This window comes from Echeneis naucrates, chromosome 23 (assembly GCF_900963305.1).
Source record: "Echeneis naucrates chromosome 23, fEcheNa1.1, whole genome shotgun sequence".
Classification (NCBI taxonomy): Eukaryota; Metazoa; Chordata; class Actinopteri; order Carangiformes; family Echeneidae; genus Echeneis; species Echeneis naucrates.
Window position 1 is genome coordinate 10,577,365 of NC_042533.1, and position 27,120 is coordinate 10,604,484.

General features: G+C 42.2%; 1 protein-coding gene across 2 annotated transcripts in view; it reads right to left on the reverse strand.

Moving 5' to 3' along the window:
- Positions 1-354: 354 nt before the first annotated feature.
- celsr1a (cadherin EGF LAG seven-pass G-type receptor 1a) overlaps positions 355-27,120 on the reverse strand; it is a 78,601-nt gene continuing 51,835 nt past the window's right edge. Inside the window, exons 7-36 of one of the 2 annotated variants that reach the window (XM_029494789.1) lie at positions 24,361-24,518; positions 22,442-22,605; positions 22,196-22,321; positions 19,804-19,970; positions 19,507-19,692; positions 19,301-19,414; positions 19,017-19,191; positions 18,797-18,938; positions 17,500-17,620; positions 16,799-16,982; positions 15,145-15,246; positions 13,990-14,084; positions 13,405-13,614; positions 12,975-13,158; positions 12,736-12,879; positions 12,443-12,626; positions 12,003-12,170; positions 11,780-11,906; positions 11,486-11,686; positions 8,459-8,633; positions 8,008-8,120; positions 7,724-7,803; positions 7,502-7,628; positions 7,202-7,327; positions 6,912-7,048; positions 5,396-5,496; positions 5,174-5,317; positions 4,121-4,390; positions 3,667-4,039; positions 355-2,996 (exon numbers count right to left, since the gene is read on the reverse strand). In XM_029494789.1, the coding sequence (XP_029350649.1) occupies positions 2,969-2,996; positions 3,667-4,039; positions 4,121-4,390; positions 5,174-5,317; positions 5,396-5,496; positions 6,912-7,048; positions 7,202-7,327; positions 7,502-7,628; positions 7,724-7,803; positions 8,008-8,120; positions 8,459-8,633; positions 11,486-11,686; positions 11,780-11,906; positions 12,003-12,170; positions 12,443-12,626; positions 12,736-12,879; positions 12,975-13,158; positions 13,405-13,614; positions 13,990-14,084; positions 15,145-15,246; positions 16,799-16,982; positions 17,500-17,620; positions 18,797-18,938; positions 19,017-19,191; positions 19,301-19,414; positions 19,507-19,692; positions 19,804-19,970; positions 22,196-22,321; positions 22,442-22,605; positions 24,361-24,518 (4,626 nt within the window). In that variant the 3' untranslated portion in view covers positions 355-2,968. The remainder of the gene's footprint in view (positions 2,997-3,666; positions 4,040-4,120; positions 4,391-5,173; positions 5,318-5,395; positions 5,497-6,911; positions 7,049-7,201; positions 7,328-7,501; positions 7,629-7,723; positions 7,804-8,007; positions 8,121-8,458; positions 8,634-11,485; positions 11,687-11,779; positions 11,907-12,002; positions 12,171-12,442; positions 12,627-12,735; positions 12,880-12,974; positions 13,159-13,404; positions 13,615-13,989; positions 14,085-15,144; positions 15,247-16,798; positions 16,983-17,499; positions 17,621-18,796; positions 18,939-19,016; positions 19,192-19,300; positions 19,415-19,506; positions 19,693-19,803; positions 19,971-22,195; positions 22,322-22,441; positions 22,606-24,360; positions 24,519-27,120) is intronic. The other variant, XM_029494790.1, reaches the window with a different exon arrangement.

Sequence of the window (27,120 nt, forward strand, 5' to 3'; positions counted from 1 at the left end):
CACCCTCCACATCTACTGGATTATTCTTCATCTGCTTTATGTTACATTTCATTAATATAAAAGGAAATATTCACAAAAGAAAATAAATACATTTTGGGACAAAATAACATGTTCATGTATCACTTTGAGCTTGAAATGTTTAGAAAGAGGCATGGAAGTATGCAACATGGCTTACCCTGTGATGGCAATGTGGTATTAGACATTAATTCACGTATTGAGGAATTCTGATTGGTGGGAGGAAGCATGTGACATCACCTTTTTCTAAAAATAAGCCCAACCTCCTTTGAACCAGTCAGAAGAGCATAAGTAGAGGCTTTGGGAAAAAAATTGAAGTGTTTTAAATGCATTGTTTTGAATGGGGTTGTACATTTACTCACCTCATATTTGTACTGTATACTTGAGTATTAAAATATTGTAAAACATTAGATAGCTCAAAAATCTATTCAAGAGAGGAAGTTCAAGTTCATTGCATTTGAACAGAAACGGGTCTTGATTGGCTTCATCTAGATATCTTGCGACTCAGACCAGTAAATAGCTACTGAACTGGAAAGTTTCCTGTTATCAGTGACCTAGTTTCCCTCAACACAGGAACAACAAAATGTAAAAAGCAAAAAATAGACAGGAATCATAATATCACATCTCCATTCCAGCCATGTTACCAGCACATTTAAGTACGGACTTGAGACCTCTCTTTTACACTTCACCTACAACACACTGCCTACTCTAAAACTACGAGGTAAGATAGTCTCAGATTCTGTTACTCATTGCTTGTCTGATCCAAACAGTGGATGATACTGAATAGAGTTTCAGCTCACAATGCTCCCTTCCAGCCAAAAGATGGATATACAAAAGCTACTACGTGGTTACAAATTCATCATGTTGTCTTTAATTTTACAGTCACAATCATCTTTTCTTTCCAGTGTCGTAAAACCATAAAAAATAAATATACATTATGTTACAAAACATTTCCAGTGTCTTGGATCAATAAAACAAAAAAAAAAACAAGGACATTTATCGGCAGCATTGACTGCACGAGAGCAAAACACTGGGGTTGTACAGTGTGTATGGAAAATAAGGCTTTCAGACAGTGGTAAACCAGACTTTATGTTGACTTATACTAGCTGAAAAATGTATTTGAGCTGGGGCAATTTTCTCTTTAAACTCAGAGCTCATCATACGAAAAAGGTGAATCATATCAGTTCTGGGTTAATGTGTCCCAAATGTTGGCCAGGAGCGGGTGGTGGAGGTGATTGTCGCTGGACATTTACAAGAAAAGAGTACAGTATACGTCCTCTAAACCGCTTTACTATTTCAGGGTAGACTGGAATTTAGAGTGACGCTGCATTGGAAAGTGGCTGGCTTGTTAACAGGGAAACTTCAGCAGAAGAAAAGAAAAGAGGTAACGTTGATCTTGTTTTCCATCACTGGTGACAGCTCTTGGTGAGCAAAGAAAGTTTGATGCAGAGTTTGCACCTTTTCTTCTAAACTGGTAAGTAGCTGTTAATACAAACATTGGCTAAAAGCAAAACTTAACTAGCTCCTATAAGAAATAGTCCTAACATCAAATCCATCCTCAAATTCTGTGCTTCTTTTGTTTTTGTTGCAGTCCCAAATGTTTGTTTTTTTTCCACTGCTGAAATTGTGAGGAAATTGAGGTAAGAGGCAACTGACCTCAACCATGCACTGTATTTGATGCCTTTGGTAAACAGGTGTGCTTTTGTTGCATTAGGCAAACAGGTAGGATGGACGCTGGAAAAGAAGGCTTCATGGTGCTCAGCTGTGTTTTCACCAGAGACGGGATTCCCCTCCATTCAATATGATTAATGTTCATTGAAGCTGTGCTGTGCAGTAGGTACAACCACACACACACACACACACACATAACAACCTCGCATCTGCTGTGTTCGTATGTGCCAGACAGTGTGTTTCATCATCCGAAAGCCCAGTACAGACTAATACAGTGTCTGTGAGTTAGTGAGTGAGTGAGTGTGTGTGTGTGTGTGTGTGTGTGTGTGTGTGTGTGTGTGTGTGTGTGTGTGTGTGTGTGTGTGAAAATGGGTAAGGCATAAATCCAGAAAGAAGGCACACAGATTATGGTTCTCAGTTGATTAAGCCAGCATATCAAGTGATTTCTTACAATCCAAATGTGACACAGGCAAACAATTTTTAATTCAACTTGTCCTTGCTACAGCTGAAATACAAAATAGATCATTTCTTCTTCACCTTTAACAGTATCTACACATTAATTACACTCTAAATGCACTGCATCGAGAGGCTGGGGTAGCCTTTCTTTGAGTTAAAAAAAAAAAAAAGGAATAAAAAAAAAAGAGCACTTGATGTGTGACCGCACTGTTCGGCATCAATTTGTTGGAGGTGTGCAAAAGTCAGTGAGAACAGCTTGTGTCAGGCTTCTGTCTGTTGATGCTTTAGGGGACTTGTAGTCGGTGAAATTCTTTCCGACTACAAATGAGGCTGTACCAGCACGTATGGGTTCGTGAACAGTGGTCTGCCCTTCTCCATGAGAAAGAAGCGGCCCAAAGGTGTAGTTCAACAGTCCTTACTTCAGCGGCTGATGGGGAAAGCAACATACATACAGTCACGGACTCCCCATTACTGTGAGCTTTTTGGGGCTTGCAACGCATTCTTCTGCCATTTCATTTAGTGGTTTTGGCACATATGGCTCCATTTCATCCTCTCTTGGTACAGTCCAACACAACATTCCCTTTATTATTTCTCACATCTTTTCGGTATCTCTGCTTATTATCTTGTCTCGGGCAGTCTTAAAGTCTGCAATTAATACTGCTCTCCAGAGAGAGGGAACACGAGGGGAAGGGTGGATGGACAGATCAGGCACAAGGAAAATGATCTTTTCCCCCATTTCACCAAATCTTCTTCTTCAATCTTTTCATTTCATTCCCCCTCAACTCTTGGCGCTCCTCCCCCCAACAGTTTCAACCCGCTCGTCCTCTCACAAGGGCAGGCTGGTCTGGGTTTTCCTAACAGGTCAGATCGAAGTCTCATTACTGCCACTGTTAGAGGAAAAGGCGGGGGGCGGGGAGAGAGGGGTGGAAGTTGGAGCGGTGGGTGCAGGGGGGAATGATGCAGGGAGAAAGGTGGGAAGGTGAAAACGTGCAAATAAAAATTACTGCAGGCATGCAGGAAAGTCATCGTGCAACATCTGAGGTGGGTGACGATATTATTTCATGCCGTAGGAACAGGTTGACATTTAGGGTAGTTTGCTTTCTTGCTTTGGGCTAGAGAGGAAGTCTGAGACCACTTTCATGTCTGTATGTATTCATACAGCTAAATAATTGTAGCTTTCTATTTCGCAACCAGACACATGAGTGGAATCAGTCTTCTTATCTAATCTCAGCAACTTTTCCCTTTATTATTATTATTATTATTACTACTACTATTATGACACATGCATTGTTGCATCAGTTGACATAATAATCATCAACAGTTATTCTTATTTAGTCTTAAGTCCATAGGCAAGACTTTTTCAGGCGGCAATTGATTTGGTCAAAAATATTTTTTCAGTGATTCAAATTATGACAAGATGATGCATTTGCACAACTGATTGAAATGTATTATTATAGATGTTTTTCATGCTCAATAAAACTATTGTTGCTATTACATGCCAACAATCTCTCAAACACTACTCACTCTGAGTCAGACTCGTTGCCTCCATTGACCGTCCCTGACTTCAAGTGCATGGCTACTCCCCCATTGGTCTCCCGGTAGATGCCCGCTGGCGAGGACCTGACGGGTGGCCGCTGGGCAATAGGCGGTTTGATGAGGGAGCTGTTTCCGTGGATGCCAGAGTGATTATCGTCGATTGAAGCCAGCGAGGGTGGCTGGGACGAAGGGGCCATGATGTTGATGGAGGTGGGTGACGGGGAGGATGTGGTGTTGTTGTTGATCGGTGGAGGGGAGGTGATGGTGGGGGAGTTGTAGTCGCTCAGCTTCTCCCTCAGACGGTTCTTCATGTTCTTGTCGGTCAGCGGAGGAGGGTAGCTGATCTTATTCTTTAGAATACCTGAATTGGACAAATAGTTCATTCCAGATCAATTAAACAATGTGAATTAATTTATTTCATTTCATTGGATCCTCTTCTTACCTTTCCTCTGCTCAGGTTGGTGGTTGCTGTTGCTGTTGGGTTGGCCGGGGGGCGCTGTGTCTTTAGCATTGCTTGGTGTCTGTCTGTCTCTCTCCTGGAGTGCCTCTCTCTCTCTTTCTCCAACATGATTAAGCTTATTTTCCGGGTGCAGCTCCACATTCACCTTGGTCTCCACCCTAAGTCTCTCTGCGCCCCCAGGATCCTCACTGTCACTGGCTGTGGTGGCCTCGGTGGGCCAGTAAGGCTTCATGTGATTAGGCACTGACTCCACTGATGGGGGGAAAAGATGAAGTTAATTGTTCAATATTAAAACTAAATTCCACTCTGATTTTCTCCTACAGTCTTGTGTAGTTCTTGTATGTATCTTGTAGCAGTGATGTCATACTTGAAGGCAGGACTTGGACTTGACTTGGTCCTGACTTGGACTCGGACTGAGACTCATACATTGAGAAGATGGGGGACATTTTCTTGGTCATAATATTGGTAGGTGCATTAATACTGTAACATCTTTCTATTTGACTCCTCACGTGCACAAGCACATACATGCTTTCAAGGGAATTTCTTTGGTTTTTATGTCATTTGAATGAAGATGACAGTAGTGTAATTTGTGTTTGATTTAAACCTCTCTTATTTGCAAAGGGAGTGGACTTGAACTCAAGTCTGCTCCGGTGACTCGGATTTTGTACATGATGACCGATGGTCTATGAAGTATTCTGAAAAATTTAACCATCGCCACCCTGTTGATGCTCCAGGACAAGTAAAACATGCAGAAAATAAAAATACATTCACGTTTATTGTAAGTATCTTACGAGAAAAAGATAAAAAAGATATTGACATAAAATATAGATTGTATTTTATTCTTCAATATTTTTTTCTGGAGGCATTTCACTTTGGCATTGGATCTGTTACCACTACTTTAAGTTTTTTTGATGAGTTTAATCTATAAAACACAATTTTAAAAATCATATTTATATAATATTTTTTAAATATAGGATAATCCAAAAAGTAAATATACCTGTCAAAGTAAAGTAAAGCTGATGACCAGATCTATACCTTTAGGTGTGCTGTGGACGGGCTGCCTCTCATTGTTCCACTTCGGCTTGACGTCAATATCGTCCTCCTCGCTGTCGGAGGAGTGGGAGGAGGCGTAGGAGGAGCTGTGTTCATCCACTGACAGCTCACTATCTGAGTCGGAGTCTGATGGGAACAAGGAGCGAAGTGAGCGAAGAAACTTAATGCCTACAACTGACACATGAAAAGCTTAAGTGAACTCACCATCTCCTTTGGTGCCGTTACGGTGAAACAAAGGTCCGTCCAGATCTGTGCGTCCTTTAGCTGTTCCTGAAGAGACACTGGGCTTTTGACCAGACTCCTCCCTACACAGATAAAGGCAGATAGGAAGGAAGAGAGAAGGACAGGAAAGCCAGAGATAAATGGGAATGGAAAAGTAGAGGTGTAGGCAGAGAAGAAAATTAATTCAAGCCCGAACTTGATGTTTGAGACAACCCATGTAAAATCTCTCATTACAAAACATGTTTCTGTTGTTCAACAGAGGCTGGAACAAATAATAAACTGTGCTTTAGGTACACTTGTAGCTGGCTCAAGTCAATAAACTGGCTGCTGAACGATCAACAGAAACACATCTGCCATTGATGGATTAATGAAAGAGGACTTTTAGACCTGCATCACTGTCTGCTTTCATTCATTTATGGTGCGGATAAATGAAATGGACACACATTTTTTGAGCAGGCTACCAGGTTGCAGCAGCTTTTATCATTTTGTCCTCTCCTCTTGCAGCTGTTTATTCCAGGTTGTACTGAGATGTTGGCTGGAGGGCACAAATGCTACTTGAGACGCTGACCTGTCTGATGGCTGAACACATGCCAACAGCCGCAGGGAAGAACTATACGTATGCCTGTATTAGATTCCTTCTTCCAACAGGTAGAATCCCATCGCCCTCCTGTTTCATGTCTCATGCACGTCTCCCTCTTTTTCTCCCCTTTTCCCTTGCTCTTATCCTGTGTGTCTCACAAAGGCAGCACGCCTGGCTGCTCCCCGCTAGCGTTTTTGCTCTCATTGACCCAAGTGTCAGTTCGCGTTACCTAGATGACAGCTTTATGAGTCGAGGCACACAGTCAGACCTAACCTTGGTTCTGTAAAACACCAGGTATATGTAACAACACTTCCCTGCACTGAAAACACCACTGTGGTGCTCACACACAGGTTGAGATTAAGGCAGACATTAAAAACACCTCTATTGGGAATTTTTAACATCTCTATTGTGTTAATGCTACAAATTCACAACTTACACACGAGTATGTACAACACACTACAACATAACTGTATAAATGAGCAATGTGTATGGATCCACAGCGGGTGTCATGTTCCTGTGCCGAGGTATCTAAATATCAGTTTGGAAACATGCGCTTTGCACTGGCAAAGATCAGCTTGGCCTTTCATGCAAGCAGAGTTTCTGTATAAAGCAGGCACCCTGTTGCAGCATCCCTGTATGAAAGCAAAGAAACCAATAGCCTGAAAAGTAGAGAAGCCCAGAAAAGTAGCTTAAGGCTTACAATATAAACTGTGTGTGTGTGTGTGTGTGTGTAAATTAGGGGCTTGGGGTGTGTTAGTATGTGTGAGACATTTGATGAATCAGTAGACATGCTGGGAGGATGGTTAGAGATGGAAAATGTTCAAAGATGCGTGCAAGCGCGCGCACACACACACACACACACACACGCCATGCAGCAGTGCAGTAAAAGCAGCCATGCAGTCAGTGAGCGTGTTGTACCTGAGTGTGTAAGCCAAGTAGCTGCTGCGGCTCTTAGCTGACCTGAGCGTACTGTCCAAGGAGACAGTGGACTCTCCGATGCCCGAACGGTACAATGGCCCGTCTTCTGTGTATGTGTTGTTACAATTGAGAGAACGCTGAGGATGGAAGTAGATATTATTATAAAAAAATAATAAAATAAGTTAAATATATAATAATATAATATATATATATATATATATATATATATATATATATATATATATATAAACAACACTGGAATTGATATTTGCTTGTGTCTTTTCACGCACTGTGAGCAAAGACGCTCTTGTGGTGCTGGACTCGTCTGGTACACTCTTCTTCCCTGTGAAGATGTTCTTCAGGTTTTTCCTAGCTTCTTTGTTGAAGACCACATGGAAGAAGAAGATGAAGACTCCCTGTGGGGAAAAAAGCAAAAGAAAGATTATTTATTATAACAACTCAGTGTCTATGACAAAGGTTAAATCACCTATACGCTTTAATCTTAATCAGATACTTTTTAGTTCCTACAGTGAGAACACGAAAGGTCTCCATTGAGACATATTAGAGGTCAAAGATGAGCACGGTGTCACCTGCAGACAACTGAAGACAGCAAAGAGGTAGTGGAAAGTCATAACGTCGCTGTTGACTGCCATTAGCCCCAGCAGCCAGGTGGCGCTGATGAGGAGCAACAGGAGGAAGGCCATTCGCAGCGCGGGACTGAGAAGAGAAGGGAATATGTTATCCTGACATGCACTCATTATTAAGGTTAGATCGATGCTGAGGATGTTGGTGCCAGTAAAGGTGGAACCTACATGGCTCCTGACTTTTCCACCGCCTTCTGCCTGCGCCCACAGGAAGCCTTCGCAGCCAGGATAAAGATCACAATGTTCACCTACAGCAAGACAGAGAGAAAGGATGAACGAGTGAGCATGTTTGTCCAACTTAATGTCACCCTTACACTTTTATCTATTTGACTGCATCTGTGATGACTAATTAGTGCATTGCTGCACCGCACGTTTATATCACATCATGTCTCATTTCAGATGAGTCTGTGACAGCTGAGGTGTCTGGGTATTCATTGAATTCTCACACATACCAGGACGACCACAAAGATGGGTCCTGCGAAGCTCCAGATGAGTGTGTCGTGAACAGAAAGCCAACAGAAATCTGGATTCCCATATCCTTGAGGGTCAAGACCCACTGCTAGACCTACACAAACACACACAGACGGCAAAGTCAACGCAAACACAATCATATTTCAGCTCGAATGAAGTTTTTCTTTTCCCTTGATGTTGGTCATAGAAAAAAATTCCTATTCATTCTGCTTAAATCCTCTTTTAATATACAGTGTATATCGAAAATTAAGACAGGAAATTTCTGGCTACCTACCAACTTTATTTTGTTTGTTTCTTTTGTTCAATAATTTTCTCACAAGGATCGTTGGCTCTTCAGAAGAGACAAGTCTCAGCGCGTATCGACCTGACAATCTGCCATCTGCAATTGCCCTGTTTGCTTGCATTGCGTATGTGTGTGTTTGCGTGTCTCACCAGTGATGATAGCTGGTATGCCCCAGCCCATGGCGTAGTAAAACCTCATGTGGCCGTGGTTGATGTTGCGCAGCTCGGTCAGCATGCGGTAGATATGGAGCCCCTCCACAAACATCCAGGCAAAGGTGCACATGTAGAAGTAATGAAGGAGGATGGCGATCACTGTACACACAAACTAGAGCGAGGACAGAGACAGAAATGAGTCAGTATGAGTCGAGGGACGTCATTTTGCAAACCAGGTGAGTTTGTTTTTACAAAAACAGACAGAAAAAGTCATCTCACATCACACATGCACATCACTGTGAATCAAACTTCTTGGAATATTGGTCTGTTAGACTGAATATTGGAAAACAGAACAAGTGATGGGAACATAACCCGACAAGCCTACAGAATACTGTGATGGACATGTTTTTTTTTTTTCCAGCAACAGTTCAAATTATAAGTAGTAATAATTAGATAAACTGATGATAAAAATAGTCACGTGGAATGGGAGTATAGCTTCTCATGACATACTTCACCAATAAATGAATAGTAGTGATAATTCAGCCTATCCACACACCCCTTTACCTCCTTTCCCTCCCATTTCCACGTCTGCTGCTGGTGAAATGGAGGAATGCAGTATGTCAGGGAATGTCCAAGACGTTAAGATACAATATTTTAAATATGCTTTGAATTGCTGTATGTGTGTGTGTGTGTGTGTGTGTGTGTGTGACAAAGAGAGAGTGAGAGACTACGTTGACAGGGTAATAAATCATTCTGCAGATGGCCCTGGGCACACACTGACAGCATTCCACAGTCCTGACACACAAACACAAATTCAGAATTCAATGAAAAAACAAAAACAAACAAGGTTTAGTACTTTTGCTGTTTTCCGTGAAGACTCAACTCCACTATAACTCATACAGGTAAAGATAAGCAGAGCGTGGTTTGTTTGTGTGCAAGTCATCTCCATCCCAGTCATAACACTATGAGTCAGAACATTTCTACCAGAAGAAGACAAATCTCCCACAACAGAAGCTGAATCGAAACCATCAAATCTGATTGATGCTGTGGATCAGGGGAGGACATCTGATTGGTCAGCTCAGTGGAATGGAGTCAAATGGAGAGAGGATGCTGAAAAAAAGTCTGAGTTTGTACCCAAAGTAAAGTAAAAATAATAAAGCTGAAAGAGTATGAGTGATGAGTGAGGTTGTACACCATGGACTGCCTTTGAACAGTTCTCTCCCTCCGTTGAGGGTCAGTGCCAAAATGTACATCTGGTTAATGGTTAGGCCTTGGCAATGAGTGCCCATCATGGTGCTCCAAGATTGGCAGTTGGACCTGATCTTGTGATATCTTCACATAAGACTGTAGACATCTGGTTTAGCAGGAATATCAGTCATGTCTTAAAGTTAGACTGTGCAACTTTTGGGAGACGAAGTAACACATTTTAACTTAAAAAAAAAAGAAAAAAAGAACAATGAACTACATACATGGTTAAAAAGACCACTGCTCAAAACAGTCCAGTTCCCATTGATTCAACAAGATAAAGTTATATCTACATTTAAAAAAGAAACTTGTTTTTTTTTTTTTTTTGGTCCATAGTCTAACTCTGTCCTGATGTCTCCCTCAGACCAAATAAGGATATCAACTTTCCCGACCTCATTACATAAAAAAGGATTACCCCTCCATTAACAGATTAATGATGTTTTCTTTACCACAAACATGCAAGAGATTTATCAAGTGAAAACTATGAAGTTGTTCTGGGAAACCTTTGCCAAGGCATATTGCCCTGAGGCCTGTTTCTGGAGACAGGTACCAGTCACAGCATGTCTCTGCTACTGGTCCACAGAAGTGTGTGTGTGTCCAAATGTCTGTCTCAGCAGACTTCAGAGGGTTCCCACACCTTCTGATCTTTTACTGTATATCTAAATGTGTGGCTGTTACTGTGAGAAATCTAACTCCAAACTAGATTAAGGATTTTACATAACAAACCCACCACTGTCTGATCCACCTAATCTACACTGTCTCAGCCGGTATCATACAACTCTTTAAATAAAGATATTTACAGTAACAGTTACATTTAGACCGGACTCGGCTCAGTGAACTCAGCCTGTCTCACTATTCAGCTATTAGTGGAGCATCCAAACACGAAATCTGCCAAATAAAGACAGACTTGGAGGTAAAGCTTGGCCCATTGAGGCTGGTAAAACCTCTGTCAACACCAGCATTAGATGGCTGCCTGCGGGCCAAACTAATTCTTGTAGGATTCCTGGTAGTTTTAATACACAAAATACCACAGTAAGACACCCCAATCCCATCACAAGCATGGGAGAAGTTATGCGTGTCTGTATGATATCCAGTGATCCCTAACCAGTAGTACCTAATAAGTTTCTGAGTGCCAGGGTGTTTGGGAACATTAAAGGGTAGTTTGGTGATTTTAAATCAATTTCCATCCGACAAAAATATGAGTCACCTGCTTGAAAACTAGTCAGCAGTTTAAAGGCTCAGATTAAATTTCAGACAAATGGCTGACAGATGAAATGTTAGATAAAGGTACTGGATAAACAGATGAAAAGTTCGATAAAGGTTCTGGATAAACAGATGAAATGTTAGATAAAGGTACTGGATAAACAGATGAAAAGTTCGATAAAGGTACTGGATAAACAGATGAAAAGTTCGATAAAGGTACTGAATAAACAGATGAAATGTTCGATAAAGGTACTGGATAAACAGATGAAATGTTAGATAAAGGTACTGAATAAACAGATGAAATGTTAGATAAAGGTTCTGGATAAACAGATGAAATGTTAGATAAAGGTTCTGGATAAACAGATGAAATGTTAGATAAAGGTTCTGGATAAACAGATGAAATGTTGCAATGAATGTTACCTCAGTTTTATGCAGCAAAATGATAAATAAATCATCAACATCATAAATAGTAAAACAACATAAAATTGGTGTTGGTTAAGGCCTACTTGAGTTCATCTGAGAGGGCTGATCAGTCACCGACAAAAAAAACTCGAACCAAACGCCACACACACTCACCGGGTTATCAGTCTGGTTGATGCCGAGCAGGAAGACGAGCTCAGAGAAGAAGAGCGCTGCCACCAGGTTCCTGTGGATGGCATGAAGGTTGGAGCGGAGCCGACGCAACAGACACAACAGGATGAAGGTGATGAGGAGAAGGACGAGGGAGACCAACACGGTGGTGTAGGTGACGATCTTCAGGGGGAGAACATCGCCATGCTATGGAGTGTGTTCAGGACATCAGGTCAGAAGTCACTACACATACATCAAATGGCCCAAAGCAAGCTTAGCTGGACATTTCAAATCACACACCTCTCTCTTGGAGATATCCATCAGCACAGCAAAGCTGGTCAGGTGATTACACTGACAGCTTATATGGGTGTTATTCCTATTCAGCACCTCGCAGCCTTTAGAAGACCAGCCACCTGTTCCTCCAATCCTAAACACGCCAACACGCCAAAAAGACATCAGCAACATTTGACAGAATGCCGAAAAAACAAACCAAAACAAAACGCCATCATGACTCCCAACTCACGGGATGGAGTGGTTCCAGAAGACGCAGACTGGCTTGGTCCTCTCCTCTGTCTCCAGTAAGGTGTACCTCAGGGTGATGGGGGGGTCGAGGATGGAAGGGAGAGGGGGACCCTCACTGTGGACTGTGGCGCTCACTATGGCTGTGTTGATCACTGGACGGTTGGGGAGTCTGAAAAGACAAAACCAAATGAAGCAGTAGCACAAACATTTTTAGTCATGTTTAAATCGGAAAATATCATAAGAGTTTTTTTACGGACAGTGAGTTTATACTAAATATTGTGACGTGTTAACGTTGGAGATTAAATATTTTCATGCAACTAGAATTTGAAGTTTATTGAGATTGAGATATTGTGAATTATGTGCTCAACAGTATGAAACAGTATGAGTTTTTAGAGTCCACATAAGGCGTGGGCTCTCATTCTTTTCTTTTCAAGAATCTACCTCAGACTCCTGCGGTCGGGATCATATCTTTCTGGGAGCAGGTCTCCCAGTGATTTGTACACGATCACCACGACAACTGGCAGATGGGCAGCTGGTTCGAGGTGTCTGCGTCTCCGATCAGACACCGTGTGCTCCTCCCCGACAGGCGGATCAGTCTGGGTCGGAGGGACTGGAGGGGGCTCGGCTGGAGTTAAATGGAAAGAAGATGGAAAAGATAAGGTGACCGACTCTGAGTGCAGCTTCAACTTGGTCCATTTCTCTGAACATGTCTTGTTAGTGAGGTGGGATGCTACCTCTGTGGCCCTGAGGGAGGGGTTTCAACTGGGGGAAGAGGACAGAGGACCCGAGCTCTTTGGGATACGCCTCCTGGATCTCCTGGAAATGAGGGTATGTCGCTTTTTCAGGGTCCGACACATCCAGGTAGTCCACGGTCAGAACTAGTGGTGAAGCAGAGAGGAAAACCACAAGGATGATGGGATGCGTGACGATGCGCACCACATTCGCGCAGCACGATTTCTTTTCTTCCACTCACTCATATTCTCAGTAACGATGGTGAAGGGTTTCAGGTAGGTTTTCCTGACGTTCTGGGCCAACGTGTTGGCGTAGTCCTCGAAGTTGCGGAGCAGATGTGCGGTGCCGCCCTCCGTCCTCTGGATCTGCGCCCAGTGGTCCTTGGTCTCAGGACCCAATATGGCGCTTCCTGCTCGCACCAAATTCTGGAAAAAATTAACAATGTATTGCTGAAGATTACATGACTATCGAGGGGACTGGAGGACAAAATAATGACGCAGAGGTAGAAGTTGGATAACTTCAGCGACTGCTCAGGTTGCTTTCACAAGCAGGGTCAACCAGTGGAGGGCAGTGTGCCAACAGTGCTACAGCCAGTTATCAAAGTTGTGATTCCAACTTTTTAGTAAAAGTTTTGCATGTCATTCATCACATTTGATGATTTTCTTTTCTACCTCATTGAACTCTGCGTCCCTCATGGCCGTGAGGTCGAATCCCGTCTGCTGGCTCTCATACTGCAGCACCTGATTCAGCAGCTGAGCAGCTGTTTTCACGTCATTGCCGTAGTAATTCGGTGTGCCGTTGGTGGCGCTGTGGAGCAAGCGCACAATGTTCTTGGAGTGCTCACTGTCCATCCTTGACGTGTTGCGGCGCAGATCCTCGTTCTGAAGGAGGAGGAGGAAGAGAGCAGGTCAAGACAGAGGAAAGCTGAGCAATGAAACACAACAGAAATTGGTCAATCCCCGGATTAGTGAGACTTTGAGAAGTTCAAGCCTCAAGCATTAAGTTTAGGTTCAAACACAATGTGTAAAGCACTTGTTCAAATCTCTTGTAAACTGTAGCTCAAATTACATTTCACCACAGACACATCAGCACTCTTACACTACAATATAATTTGCAATAACTATCAGCGATCGCTGCGGTTTTTCTAAACAACCAGCAGACATGACGATAGTATTTTGTAATACTAGTAGGGAGGATTCTTGCTTAAAATGACAGTTTTTTGTTTATTTTAAAATTGTATTCAAACTTGTATTCACCAGTTTCTTCAGGTGTGAAAAGGTGACGGTTGTGCAGTTGAACAGCTCAGGTGACAACCAGCCTTTCTCATCGCTACAGTGCCGAATGGCAGTACCTGGAGAAAAAAAATAAAATAAATACTAAATCTGATAAAGAAACATCAGTTCTGACCTCCAATGAAGTTGCTCACATTCATTTCTGACAAATACGCAAATACCATAATACAAACAAAACATAGAAACTCAGATGCTTGATCCTGGAGAGAGCTCTGAATATCTGCCACAGTTAATGACCTCAGACATGCAAACCACTTCTTGTCTTGGTGGTGTAAATATCTGAAACCACGCTTTATGGTTGCAGTCTGGGTACGTTTGAAAAAAAAAAAAAAAAAAAAAAAAAAAAAAAGACTTCATCCAAATGCAAAGTCTCCTCCCATGCTATTGTTGGAAGGAAGGAATGGCCGAAGGGGTTGCCAGTTGGAGCTCGGAGAGTGCAATGAGCGATGTCAGCAAATACATTCTCCCATGAGTTTGTGGGAACAACAAAGAGGTCACCATGGTAATGGCAGTTTCTAAGGAGGTAACCTTGGAAGAAGCAATGGCTTTACTTGAGTTTTGAATTTGCCTCAATCCTCTCACTCTCACACACACATGGAGCCGGAGGAGGTGGGCTCTTAATGTATATAGTGATTGTCCAACAGTCTCCACACATTTAATTTAGCTGCTATAAAATCCCCGCTCTGATAACCTACCAATCAGAGAGCCTTATTCTGGTTATATTTGTCATGTTGTGTGTGTATCAAACTGTGGGCTTTTACATGCCTTAAAATTATATCCACTTAACTGAATCCAACATAGACATTTTTGTATTCTTGTTTCCAGAGTCAGAATATGTAGACACAAATTATGACAAAAATTTAGTCTTGGAAATAAAAAGTCAGCAGCTGATTAGCATAGCTTTATCCAAAGGCTGGCCCTGAGTCCGGAGGTAAAAAAAAAAAAAAAAAAACTCTGCCATTAACACATACATTACCCTGAAATAGCTCATTTTGTCATGCACCTTGATATAAAGTTGGCCTGGAAATCAACTGACCTCCATTCATTCAAGACACTCACAGACTGATTACATACAGAGCTAAATATTTACTCCACACCATGCAATTTAAGAGCCCTCACCAATGGATCCTTTGGGACAGTTCATGGCAGCAGGACGTCCAAATTTGGTCTTGGGCCACCAGATGCCTGCATCGAAAGCTTTGGGACAGCCCTCGTACACCACTGTGGAAGGCCGCACCAACAAGAATAGACTGTGGTCAGTACATGGTTTAAAAAGGAAGGCACTAAATTCAAAGTCAGTAAAACAAACACCATGCTTGACATACAGCTGCCATCCCACAAATTGTCGATTCAAAGCTAAGAGTAAGAGTTGAGAATATCGTTTGATATTGGAAATGGCCGATGCAGACCAACAGAGAGGCCAAATGAAGCCTGCAGAACAAGTACACAAACTGTGACCCACGGTTCATGTCGGCGTATATGGCTTAATAAATATCCAGGACAAACCAAGCTGGGAAATGCAGGTTTGTTTTTGGCTCCTGTTAATTGCATGTAATCCCACAGTTTCAATAGGAGCTATGACACATTGCTCTTCCCTTTTAAATTTGTTTCATCTAAACTCGTTGTTTGTTGTGACTAGATAGGATTATTTTACAGTGCTTTGCTCAAGAGCCGCTAAACCACCAGACTCTCTGTCAACGGCAAAGGCTGCGGTGACATGAGCTGTGTGATTTACTGCGTCTCCCTGTCTTCTGGCCTGTGTGTGCTGCGGAGCTGACAGGCTGGTATGATTCCTGCCACGGATGGTCGCATCTCAGTGAACCGCAGGGCCCGAAAAAGTATTTTGGGTTTTTTTTTCTTTTTTTTTTCTTTTCACCCTCTCCTCATCCTCCTCTCCTTCCTGAGTCAGAATTTGCAAAGCCATTTCTATATGAAACTACGATATCAAAATTTCCTATCAAATATTGAAGGATGAATTAAAGCATCTGATTTTAACAAAGAGCACTGACACAAAGAGGCCCAGACGTTTACGTCCATTAGAAGTCTGAGCACGTTCTGAGGCTCTGAAGAGCTTCATATTGGGTCAAACAGTCAGGACCTTGACATTCATTTTCTCTTCAGGACTTTGTCGTTTTGTCCTCCATTCATCTCTACTGTATTGTGTGTGTGCGGTCCCACTGCCAAGTTTGCCCACAAGCCAGACTCTCCCCTTCTGCTTGGCTGGGTGGCGACAAAAGCCGCAAAGTTAGCCCAACTGCAGCACCAGCAGACGTGAGCGACACTATTTGTCTCCTCCTGACACTTCATCGATTCATCCGGCTACACTGTGTGAACCAGAACATTTAAAGGAATAATACACCCGTCCTTCTCAAAACTGTCCTTGTCATAAATACCTCAAAGCCTTTTTCACTTTTCATACACAGCACATTATTTATGTGACCCGGCAGCATATTTTTGGCTGTGGATGAATCATGTTTTATAATTAAGGAACAGTTATTGTTTTAACTTATCACTATCATTAATCTATTAGTTCACATTCAAGTAAATTAATCCATTGACTGTATGTAGAAATGTTCTCTTTTACTTGATACATATTAGGACATTTGTGAATTTAAAAAAACTATTTCAACGTTATAGAAGCTCTATATCATTCAGTAACCATTTGCTAATTTAATCACTCAATTTCACAAAATTTTTCCAGCAAAAATATCATAGAAATGAGGAAAGCTCATGATTTAACCAAGTGCATTGACAGACAAATAAACTGCCATACCTTCACATCCTACGGGAGTGACTTCTGCAAAGGGGTTGTCACAGCGGTTACACTGACGACCTATGACTCCACCTTTACAAAGGCACTGGCCAGTGATGGGGTCGCAGGTCCGAGACTCAGAGCCAACCGAGAAACACTCACAGGGGTAGCAAGTATCCTCGCCCTCTGGGCGATAGTGGTTTTCCTGCACGGAGAAGGAAACAAACAATAGCAACTGAATAACTCTGAATATGCAGCTCCTCAGAATTAAGATGGAAAGAAATGTTCATACATCAAAGACCCTGCAAATGCATAATTAAATGAGTCAAGATTGACTCAGCAGCAGCCACTGAGGCAACAACAACAACAACAGGGTCATACCATAACAGGGAGTTATTATGAATAACTGCTTCAGTGATAAAATCTTTACACAGCAGCATGTTCCTAAGCTTAGTCAAATTTTGGGCCAGACCAGTTCAGGTTGTAAGGGGATTAAAAAAAAAGTACATTTGTTTTTATTGCTTATAAATTTAATTTTTCTTCCATAAGAGGAAGACGGAAAGCTTCTTGCTTAAAATACTGAAAAAAAAAACCAACACCAGTAAGTGAATTAGCTGATTTCTGTGCACCCTTCGCTTTAAACACAATGTTGTTCTCCCTGTTGACTTTAAAAAAAAAAAAAAAAAAAAAAAAAAAAAAAAGATTACAGAAAAGGTTTTCACCTTGCATCTGCACTCTCCGGTGGTCTTGTTGCAGTCTCTGTGAAATCCTCTGCTCGTATCACAGTCACACGGTCCACACACGGGACTGCCCCACCAGCCTTGAGCACATGGCTTCTCCACTCTGTGACATATTAAACCAAACTCAGCACATTTTAAGACACTTTGAAGCTGAAAGAAAATGTTTTCGCTCTCTTGAAAGAGCTAGTAAAATTTATAGATTCAGACTGCTCAGGGGAAAAGGAAGAAGGAAAGATGTTACTTGTTTATTCAGTAACATGAATTAAAGTGATGCTTGATCTGGTTGTGGCGTGTTACTGATTTGGTATCAGCTTGTACAAATCTGATAGTGGATTATCTGTGTGTGTATCTGCGGCTCACGGCCTCTCTGGATCTAGAATAAACTTCCTCTGTAGCTTGAAGTCAATTAATCAAGTGTGACTCATTCATACAAACACACACAGACTTTCTTTCTCTCTCAAGAGATGCGATCTCCAGTTGAGTGATGCAATTTGATAGGGGACAAGCAACAGGATGAGGACAGAAGAGACTAAACACCTATGGAGGATCAGTCAGGCATGGAGGGGGAATCCCACATCCTGCTTAAGACAGGAAGTGAAGCGTGTCGGGCAGGTCAGGTCAGGAGGGAAATGGCTGCTCCTCCATCAAAGCTGGCTAATTTATATGAACTCTGAGACCATGGCGGCTGTGCAAACCTGCACACCACCTTCTGCATGGAGAAATTTCCCAGGTTCACATCACAGCTTGATTTTTATGTCACTCTCTCTCTCTCAGCATTACAACATTACAGAAGAAGCAAGAGCGTAACGCAACAGGAGAAAATTAGAGAGCTCTGTCTCAGCGGGGGGCAAAGTTTCGAACATCTGGATATGTTCTTGGAGGAAACATGACGTGTTCTCTGTCTTTAAAAATCCAGTTAAAGCCGCGATGCTCCTTATAGGTTGGGTTTTTTTTTGTTCAACAAACATTTCAAGGAACACCATGAACCATTTTAAAGACAGCAGCAATGAGCACTCATTCTTCTTGTTCCTCAGGAGACAAACAGCTTAGCTTCATTTAGTCAAACTCTCACATGTATAGATGCCACTAACACACCACCTGCTGTCCCTATTCAGACTCCTTTCAGGCTGTAAATAATGTGGTGTGTGACCATGCATGCTTCTGACCCCTGTTTAACATGCGGTGATGGCAATTGAACGATTGGAGAATGAAGGAATTACAGCATGAGAGCCAAATGAAAAATATTGGCACTGATACTGAGAAAGTGAAGGGACCTTACTTGTTTTCACAGTATTGGCCAAAGTAGTTCTGTCCACATTCACAGGTGTAGCCATGAGAGGAGCTGGGCTTACGAACACAGGTGGAAACATGCTCACATGGGTTGAGATGACAGGCGTCAACACACTCCTTCCCAAAGTATCCTGAGGGATGGACAGAAATAAGTGGGGATGGATACACAAACCTCACTGAGTGGGTCCTTATGTGTGTGCGTGTATTACCTGGGTCACAGACACAGGTGTGTGTACTCCAGTCGTCACTGCAGTGGCTGTTGTCAGGGCAGATATTGGAGTCGCAGGGGTCTTCCAGGTCGCAGCCGTCCTCCACTCGGATCTTCAAACCCTGAGCCATGTTCACGTTGGCTACATTGGTGGATGTCTCACCCATACGCACACCCTGAAGATAAGAGGTGAAAGCAAGAAGCGTAAGAAAGCAGAAAACCGATGTGCTTATTTCTATCTTTTCTGAGAGACTTTTTCTTTTCTACACACACATGCAGACTGACCTGTATGCATCCAACAAAGCCTTTTCTGACACGGTTTCCCACACCTGGCAAACCTCCCACGTGAAGAGTTTGCAGCTTCAAACCTGGCAGGTCGTTACCTATCTCCACTGACTTCTGCTCAAAAACACAAAGACGAAGAAATGAGGACAAGAAAAACTTGAACCTAATGTTGCACTGTCACTACTGCGATGTCGTTCGCTCTGTACCTGGTACATGCTGTAGTCCAGGGACAGAGTGGCCATGTATTTGATGTCTTTGCTGTCTTTAATGCTTTTTAATTCTACCAGCAAGTGATGCCACTCCCCATCGTTGACACGAACTTGGGGAAAGCTCAGCGACGCCACCAGCTGCTCCCTCAGCAACACTTCCATCCGGATCTGCTGCTCACTCACCTGGTTGGAGGAAGACGGAGAAATTCCGTGATCAGGTGAATGAACAAGAAGAAAAAAGTTTGCACTGCATGCCTGATTGTGTTTCTGTTGACAACGTGCTCTCTGACTTACCATCAGGTTGATGGTGGAGGAAGGTCCAATATTGACCTGCATGAGGGTGCCAGCGGGCTGCCTGGTGCGGAACATGAGCCCCATGTACCAGGGAACGGCCACTGTAATGTCTGGTTCACTCCAGGAGACCAGCGCCTTGCCATCAAAATACTGAGGGGATGGCATCACTGAAGCAAGAAGACATGGGGAGAGTCATGTTAGACTGGACAGGGATGGGGTTCCCCCTGGATAGTCCATCACAGGGCCGACATTTAGAGACAGACAACCATTTGTGCTCATACTCACACAAGGAGTCATTAATTAACTTTAACTTTAATTCTGATGGAGAAATTAAAGTCATCTGTAAAGTCGTCTGCATTGACTTAACAAATAAAAACTACTCCACTTCAGATCATCAAGTTAAATTGTGTATTCATAGTTACAATGCCAATATTGTGATTACCACTTGTCTAAAGAACATAAGAATTTATTTCACAAAAATCTGCTGTCTAGAGACACACAACACAAAATCCTACAGATGTGACTGTCTGTATAAACTCATGTGGATGTTGAGAGTTCAAGAAACACAAAAACACAACATTGGGTTAGTGAGTAGAGCGTGCAGTTCATATTTCCTCCAGTATAACCTGCAGCATCGACTGCGTGGCTCCTCAGGGCACATATTTCACCCGAAGCTTAGGCATAATTACGAGACAAAGCACAATTTTGTTCCCGGTAGCGACTAGCTGCAGTGGTTTTATTCTGACTACTTTGCTAAAGCTTAGTCCCCCATTGAGTTAGAAGAAAAAAATTAATCTCTTGTCAGAAGACAGGAAGAGTTTAAGGCAATTCTGGTGTTTCTTGTGAACACGCTCCATCAGGGTGTTTTCATTTGCTTATTTGCACAAACATGTTAGACCCTCAAAAACATGTCAATACATTTTTTGGAAGCTTGATGGTGCTACAGAAGACCTTTGGGAGTTACCAAAGTGAGCAAGAATTTGCCCTCAAGCGACCATTAACATTTGTAGAAAATACACACAGAGATGTTTCAGTGTAAATTGAAAAATTATGGAGGTCATTTGCTGCTGCTGGCTCGGCTTAAACATCACACACAAAAAATAACAAAGCTCGGGTCTGTAGGACAAATTAACTGGAAAGTCCAACATAAATACAAAGTGAGATTCATAAAAACTCCAACTCTTCCTTTTGAGATCAGTCCTTAAAATATTTAGTCAACCAGGTATGTTGACTATAAACAGAGCCTTAATTACTACAACAGCATGTATGACACGAGTCCAGAGATTCAAACTTGAGATCTACTTGTGTTTACAAGTTAATGCCACCCATGAGCAGGAGTGTTTTACAGTTTGTGGTATCTCTCTACTCAACCAGTATTTCATTAGGTGATACAAAACTCTTCTCTTCACTTTAAAACAAACAGTCTGTGAAACAGAAAGCTGTGACAGTAAAACAATATGAAGTAAGAAAAACTATGTGACCTCGAGCGAATGTCTGTGTTTTTACGTTGTTCCAGTCTATATTACTGTGCCACCGTAAAATAAATGATAACACAATCTCATGTAGCAGCAAGGCGTGCGGAGCCTCAAACCAAATGTGTCAACAAACGGCAGAGCGGCCAAAAACCTCTTCCCAGTCTGCTGTGATCCTGGCCCAGTTCAGATACTGGATACTGGAGCCTGGCACTGGCTAGGCGGCTAACTCACAGAAGAGAGGGCCAGGAGAAGCATTCACACCTTCACACATTGTTTGGAAGCTCGCCCCAGAGGGGGTAATCAAAGTTCTCTCCTTACCATAGAAGAACGTGAGATGGTTTATGCAATGTGAATAATAAGTGTTGGAAAGCTGTGATCCTTTTATGCTGCCAATTTAAAAAAAAAAAAAACTAAACAAACTGAAATATGCATTATCTTTTATGACCTGTGTATTTATCTATATGGTTATAGACCATTAGGTCTGCACTTCAGTAACACGAGCCGCTTGTCAGGTTTGATGAGGTGGCAGCGGTGACAGGTATGAGGTCAATGGAATATGTTTGTGTCTTTTGTGTAATCCTTTGAATTTGGATCAAGAGGAGTGAGTCAGAATTTGAAACTCCGGTCCCGAGGCCATATTCAGTGGCTGTACAGTGGTGAGCTTCACCGTGAATCTCCAATGCGCCGGCTGCATGATTCAGACTGAGTCACAGGAGTTGCTCCTTATCCTGGTTGATCTCACAAAGACACGCTATTTCCTCATAGTCCTCAGGACACAGGTACGCACACCGTCGACATACGCACACATGTACAAAGACAGGCCCGCAGGGATGTGTCCAAAAGGGGCGTGTGCAGATACAGATGAGATATAATTCTGTTTAATGACTTGAAATAAAAAATAAAAACACATCTTTTACCTTGTTCACAGTTCTTGCCGCCATAACCAGTCGGGCAGTCGCAGCTGTAGGTATTCCACTTGCTGACACACACTCCTCCATTCTGGCACACCTCATTTGTGCAAAAGTTTTTCTTTGCAGGACAGCCTGAATATCAAACACATTTGGATAGATGTTAATATCGCTACGTGGAATGTACGGTTCTGTTCATGGGCTGCAGGATCTTGAGGTGATGATGGCTTTGGTTTACAGCGTCGCACGTCTGACCTTCTGTGGTGCCGTTGTTCGCGATGTAGCTGGCCATGTCGATGGGTTTGCTGTCAATGCTGAGGTTTCTCATGCAACCGACAAAGTCTCTGTTCCTAACCGGGAAGTCTTCAGGCAGGTTGGGAACACCGCCTAGCAGCAATGGCCCAGTTAAGTCCAGCGACCTGCAGACGATAAAGACAGGAAATCAAATTCACTTGTAACTACATTACTAAATAAACCTAGACTGTGGCAACCCATCCATGCCAGGAAGGGTGAGCGAGGTGGCGTGCCAACAATTAGCATGACTGACATTTCTGAAATAAGGTTACTGTGTCGAAGGTTTAAGCTGTACAAGGCAAACTGCCTTCCCCATCAGTAAGTTGGGGGCGACTCGGTGGGTCACGGAGGAAGCTGCTTACAACCCCAAGCCCCTCAAGATCAAGACCTTATTGTGATGCAATGCTACACAAAAAAATGTGTCTAAACCACTGACTGTATGAATTGTGTCGATGCATAGTATGCACACATAAGGAATTCAGTGAGGGTAAAACATTTCAGAGTGACAGCAAATCAGAGATGCAGTGGTATAATTTAAGAATACTTCTGTGCTGCTGAAAACCGACTAACACTAATTTTTCTTTACTTCTTTTATCCACATACGGAATATACTGATTGCACTGACCCGACAGCAAATTAACTTCCAGGCATCCTGCTGTACGGTCAAGTGGCTTGTACCCTATCTTGCATTTAGGACTACAGCAACCAGGGCCTTTGGCAGGAAATCAAGCAAAGGCAGAGCACTCTGACTGACCACTCTGAAAGAAGCTTAAAGTTACAGCCAGGTGCCATATCCAAACACCGGATCATGTGAGTGTAACCAAAAGTGAAACCTTTTGGGCATTGGGCACGCTGGAGTGCACACCAGTACAACGTATGTCTGAAAATTCCTCCTCTAAGTAGAAGTTATGGCAGAATAGAAATGCCTGTTGGCGTGTACAACCTGTGCAACAAGTTCCTGGAGGAATGTAACCTCATTAATTCCGCTTTGAAGTACCCTCTCTCTGCCTCTCTCCCTCTCTTTTTTCCCCTCTGCATATTAAATGGGTCTCAGCATGTTAGCCCTCCAAAAGACTCATTAAAAAAACCTCTCACGCTATAATAAATAGGAATCAATTAGTCCGTGGTAAACACAGAGTAAATCGCTTTAAGCCCAGGTTTAGATGAGCTTTTGGTTGTCTAAGGCCATGTCTGACAGCAGAAAGGCTACTGGGATGAACTCAGAGATTAAAAGACAAAAGAACGGTAGAATGAGAGTTGTGTAATAAGTTGTAATGGAGGCAAATGCGGGCCCTGAGGTGCAACATATTTTCCTATTAGTCCTGCTTCAGGGGGGTATTATATGTGGTGAGTGTGTTGGGTGGACTGGAGACTGAGACCTTATGGGAAAAAAAAAAAGAAAAAAAAACCTGTTATAAGAACAGATCTGTTCTTAAGTTGAAAATAAACAAGGAATGAAGTTGACATTTGGTCTGTGACTCATGGACTGTTTTCTACACAGGAAGAAAATCTTTATTTCAATTAATAAATATGCTGGCTTTATGTGATCTAGAGTTCGAAAATAGATATAAAATGCGTGTGGCATGTGGATGTCTGACCAATACTCTTATTTTCCTGAAAGTTTAGGGGATTTATTGTAACACGTATGCGCCATCTTGTGAACAGGTGGTGTTCATCCATCTGAGATGAGTGATTTATAACCTGTTGGAGCAGTTAGGAGAGTTTGCTGAATTCAACTTGGAACAGTTGCACAAAGGGAGAGAAGCTGAAAATGAAAATGTTCTTCATTAAGTCAGGTTAGAGTGTGGACCCCAAGAGAGAAGGAAGAACATGAAAGAGAAAGGAGTTTAAAAAAAAAAGAGGAAAAGACTCCAGCTTACTTCTTCTGTCCGGTCTGAGTGCCCTGAGCAGCGCAGGAGTAGTTGCCGATCTGCTTTCCGAAGCGAATGGCCATGGAGATGTCGCAGTCATCCACTGCAACCACAGCCACCTTCTCTCCAGAGGGGCCATGAGGGATGCCCAAACGGCCAATGTTAGGCTGAAAAAGAAAACCGAGAATGCATCCGATATATGTCAACATTTAGGGAAGAAACTACTAACAAGTGTGTAGGAAACAGGCAGCAGGCAGAGAAGACAAATAGTTACAGAAAAGTAATCAATAAGCCTCATCGAGAAACGGTTGATATTGTTAATAGTGTAATCGCAAAAGAAGTTGGCTAAAATAGATAAGCAGTAAAAATAACTATTACATTCTTAATAATAATCAATAAATAAAAAGTTGGCAAGCCATTACTGGAAATGGCCAAAGAGCTTTCATATGGATAAATGGTCGAAATAGCACACATGCATTTACTATTTGCTGCTCTAAATCCAAATGTCTCATTAATTACTGAACTAATATACAAAACAAAACAGACAAAAAACTATCACAAAGGATGGTTACTGACAGGTGGTATTGATGCAGTGTGTACTTGTTTGTCTACACTTAAAGGAAGCATTTCTTTCCCACCTGAGTGTTTATACACTGTATTGTTGTGGTAAATGACTCCATCTAACTGAAGTTAGTTCAAATTTAATGCTTGATTTATATCTTTTGTTTCTTTTCATCCAATCGGATCTCGTTAGCCGGGACAGCTTTGGTCAGCGCTACACAAACAATGTATAGCTGACTTTAGCCAACTTGCAGCAGAAGCACACGGGCCCCTGTGGGCTTAAGATGACAAAAAGCCTATTGTGCATTAGCTTGTACCTACTGATTACAAAGTAGGCTAATTCCTTCATCAAGGCTTGTGGCCGACAAATGTTGATCTGAGAAAATGTGGATCAGCTTAGAAAATCAGGCCACCAAATCTCTTTAGTTCTTATAATATCTAACCGGAGATCGAAGTTCAATGGAGCATTTCCTTAACAATAGTGGATTTGAAACAAGAAGCGGATATTCGATGTGTTTAATTAAAAAACACCTTTTCATTGACGTGAAAGGACAGGTAAAATTACAAGTGGCCTTTTTACTTTCTGGCAGTGAGTGTCTTCCAGTAGATTAAATGATTATGCTGTCTCTGTTATCTCTCCTGGGAGAATGGGAAATCCCTGGACTACAAATCGACAACAAGTTTCTGATCACAGCGCCCAGGCTACTTAAAGGTTGACCGGTTGTGCGATTGCAAGACCGATTTTCAAACCACTCGGGTGGTGTGTCGCAAAAAGAAAAAACAAACCTGAAGCTTTTAAAAAAAAATTCTAACTACTCCTGAAATCTAATTGGCTCAGTCGACATTTCCCAACAGCTGATTTCAGGCAGTCTGTTGGTTTCATATCACATGTGAAAAGGTGGAGAAGGAGAGGAATAGAGGAATGGATAAAAAGACAATGTGTGTGCATGTGCTTGTTTCCTACATAAATGGGATTAGAGTAATGAGATACCGGCGGGGCGGAGACGCAGCAGAGGAGGGAAAAATAGAGCGGGGAAAAATAGGTAAGAAAGAGCAACAGACAAAAATAGGGAAGTAGATTGACCAGAAATAAGAGACTGAAAGAGAGGGACAAAAGAAAGGATGGCAGATGGGGGAGAAAAAAACCAACAGAAGGGTGCAGTGTCTGCTATTTTAGCTCCAGTGGGCTCTGGTTCAACATATTTTCCAGCCCATAGGGAGATGGATTATAGTTTGTTGCTGCCACTCCCATCAACATAACCTGTTTCCACCAATTCCACAAAAAACATTCTCACACTTTCCATAAAGGCAAACAGAAGGAACTACATTTTTGACACCTCACTTTTTCTCAGCCAATGCAAAAAACAAACAAACCCAAAAGATAATTTACTGTCAGGTAAGAAGATGGCCACATTTTATAGTTAATGTAAAACATTTTTGCTTGGGGGTACAAAAGAATACTTAAATGGTCCACGAATTATCATAATTCTTGCTGGTATACTATCTTTCAATCAAACTAATGATTTTGGATATTTAAAATGATAATATTTTATCAGTGAGAGTCACATGAATCTTCCTAAGCTTCTTCCTCCACTAGCTTCTCACAGACTGTTCCTCGTTTCTCTGTGTTAACAACCTAATACGTGGAACATGTATGTCAAAGATGTTGCTAAGAAACCACACCCCTAGCACTGGCTACCAGCCAATCAGCCCTCTGCACAGGTACCTGCAGGTGCCTACTTGTGTTAATCCCACCCACACCACCTCCTCGTATCAAAGTGGTAACCGCAGCCATTTGTCTTTTCAGGCGGCCTACGTGTGAACCAGTAAACTCACGTTGGGGCCTCCCAGTGTTGGATCAAGTACCATAACTATATTAAGGACAAGCCCTGTTAGCAAAACCTTCATGTCATGATTTATTGTGTTATGTAACTTGGATTCTACTTCCTGGAATAACTTCATGAAATCTGTGTCATAGGTGCGCTCAGGTGAAGGGGTTACAACCAACGCTAAGTGCTCAGCAGCTTTGGAAATGAACACATTTCATCCGTGGTGGTGAAGGGAAAATAAGGAAAAAAAAAAAAAAAAAAAAGTCTAGTTTGATTTTAGACAAAAAGGAGCAGTCTCTAGCCTGATGCTGTGTAAAAATGTAGAAAAATGTGCAGTCAGCAGCAAGAGAACAATGATCGACACAAAAACAATGGCAGC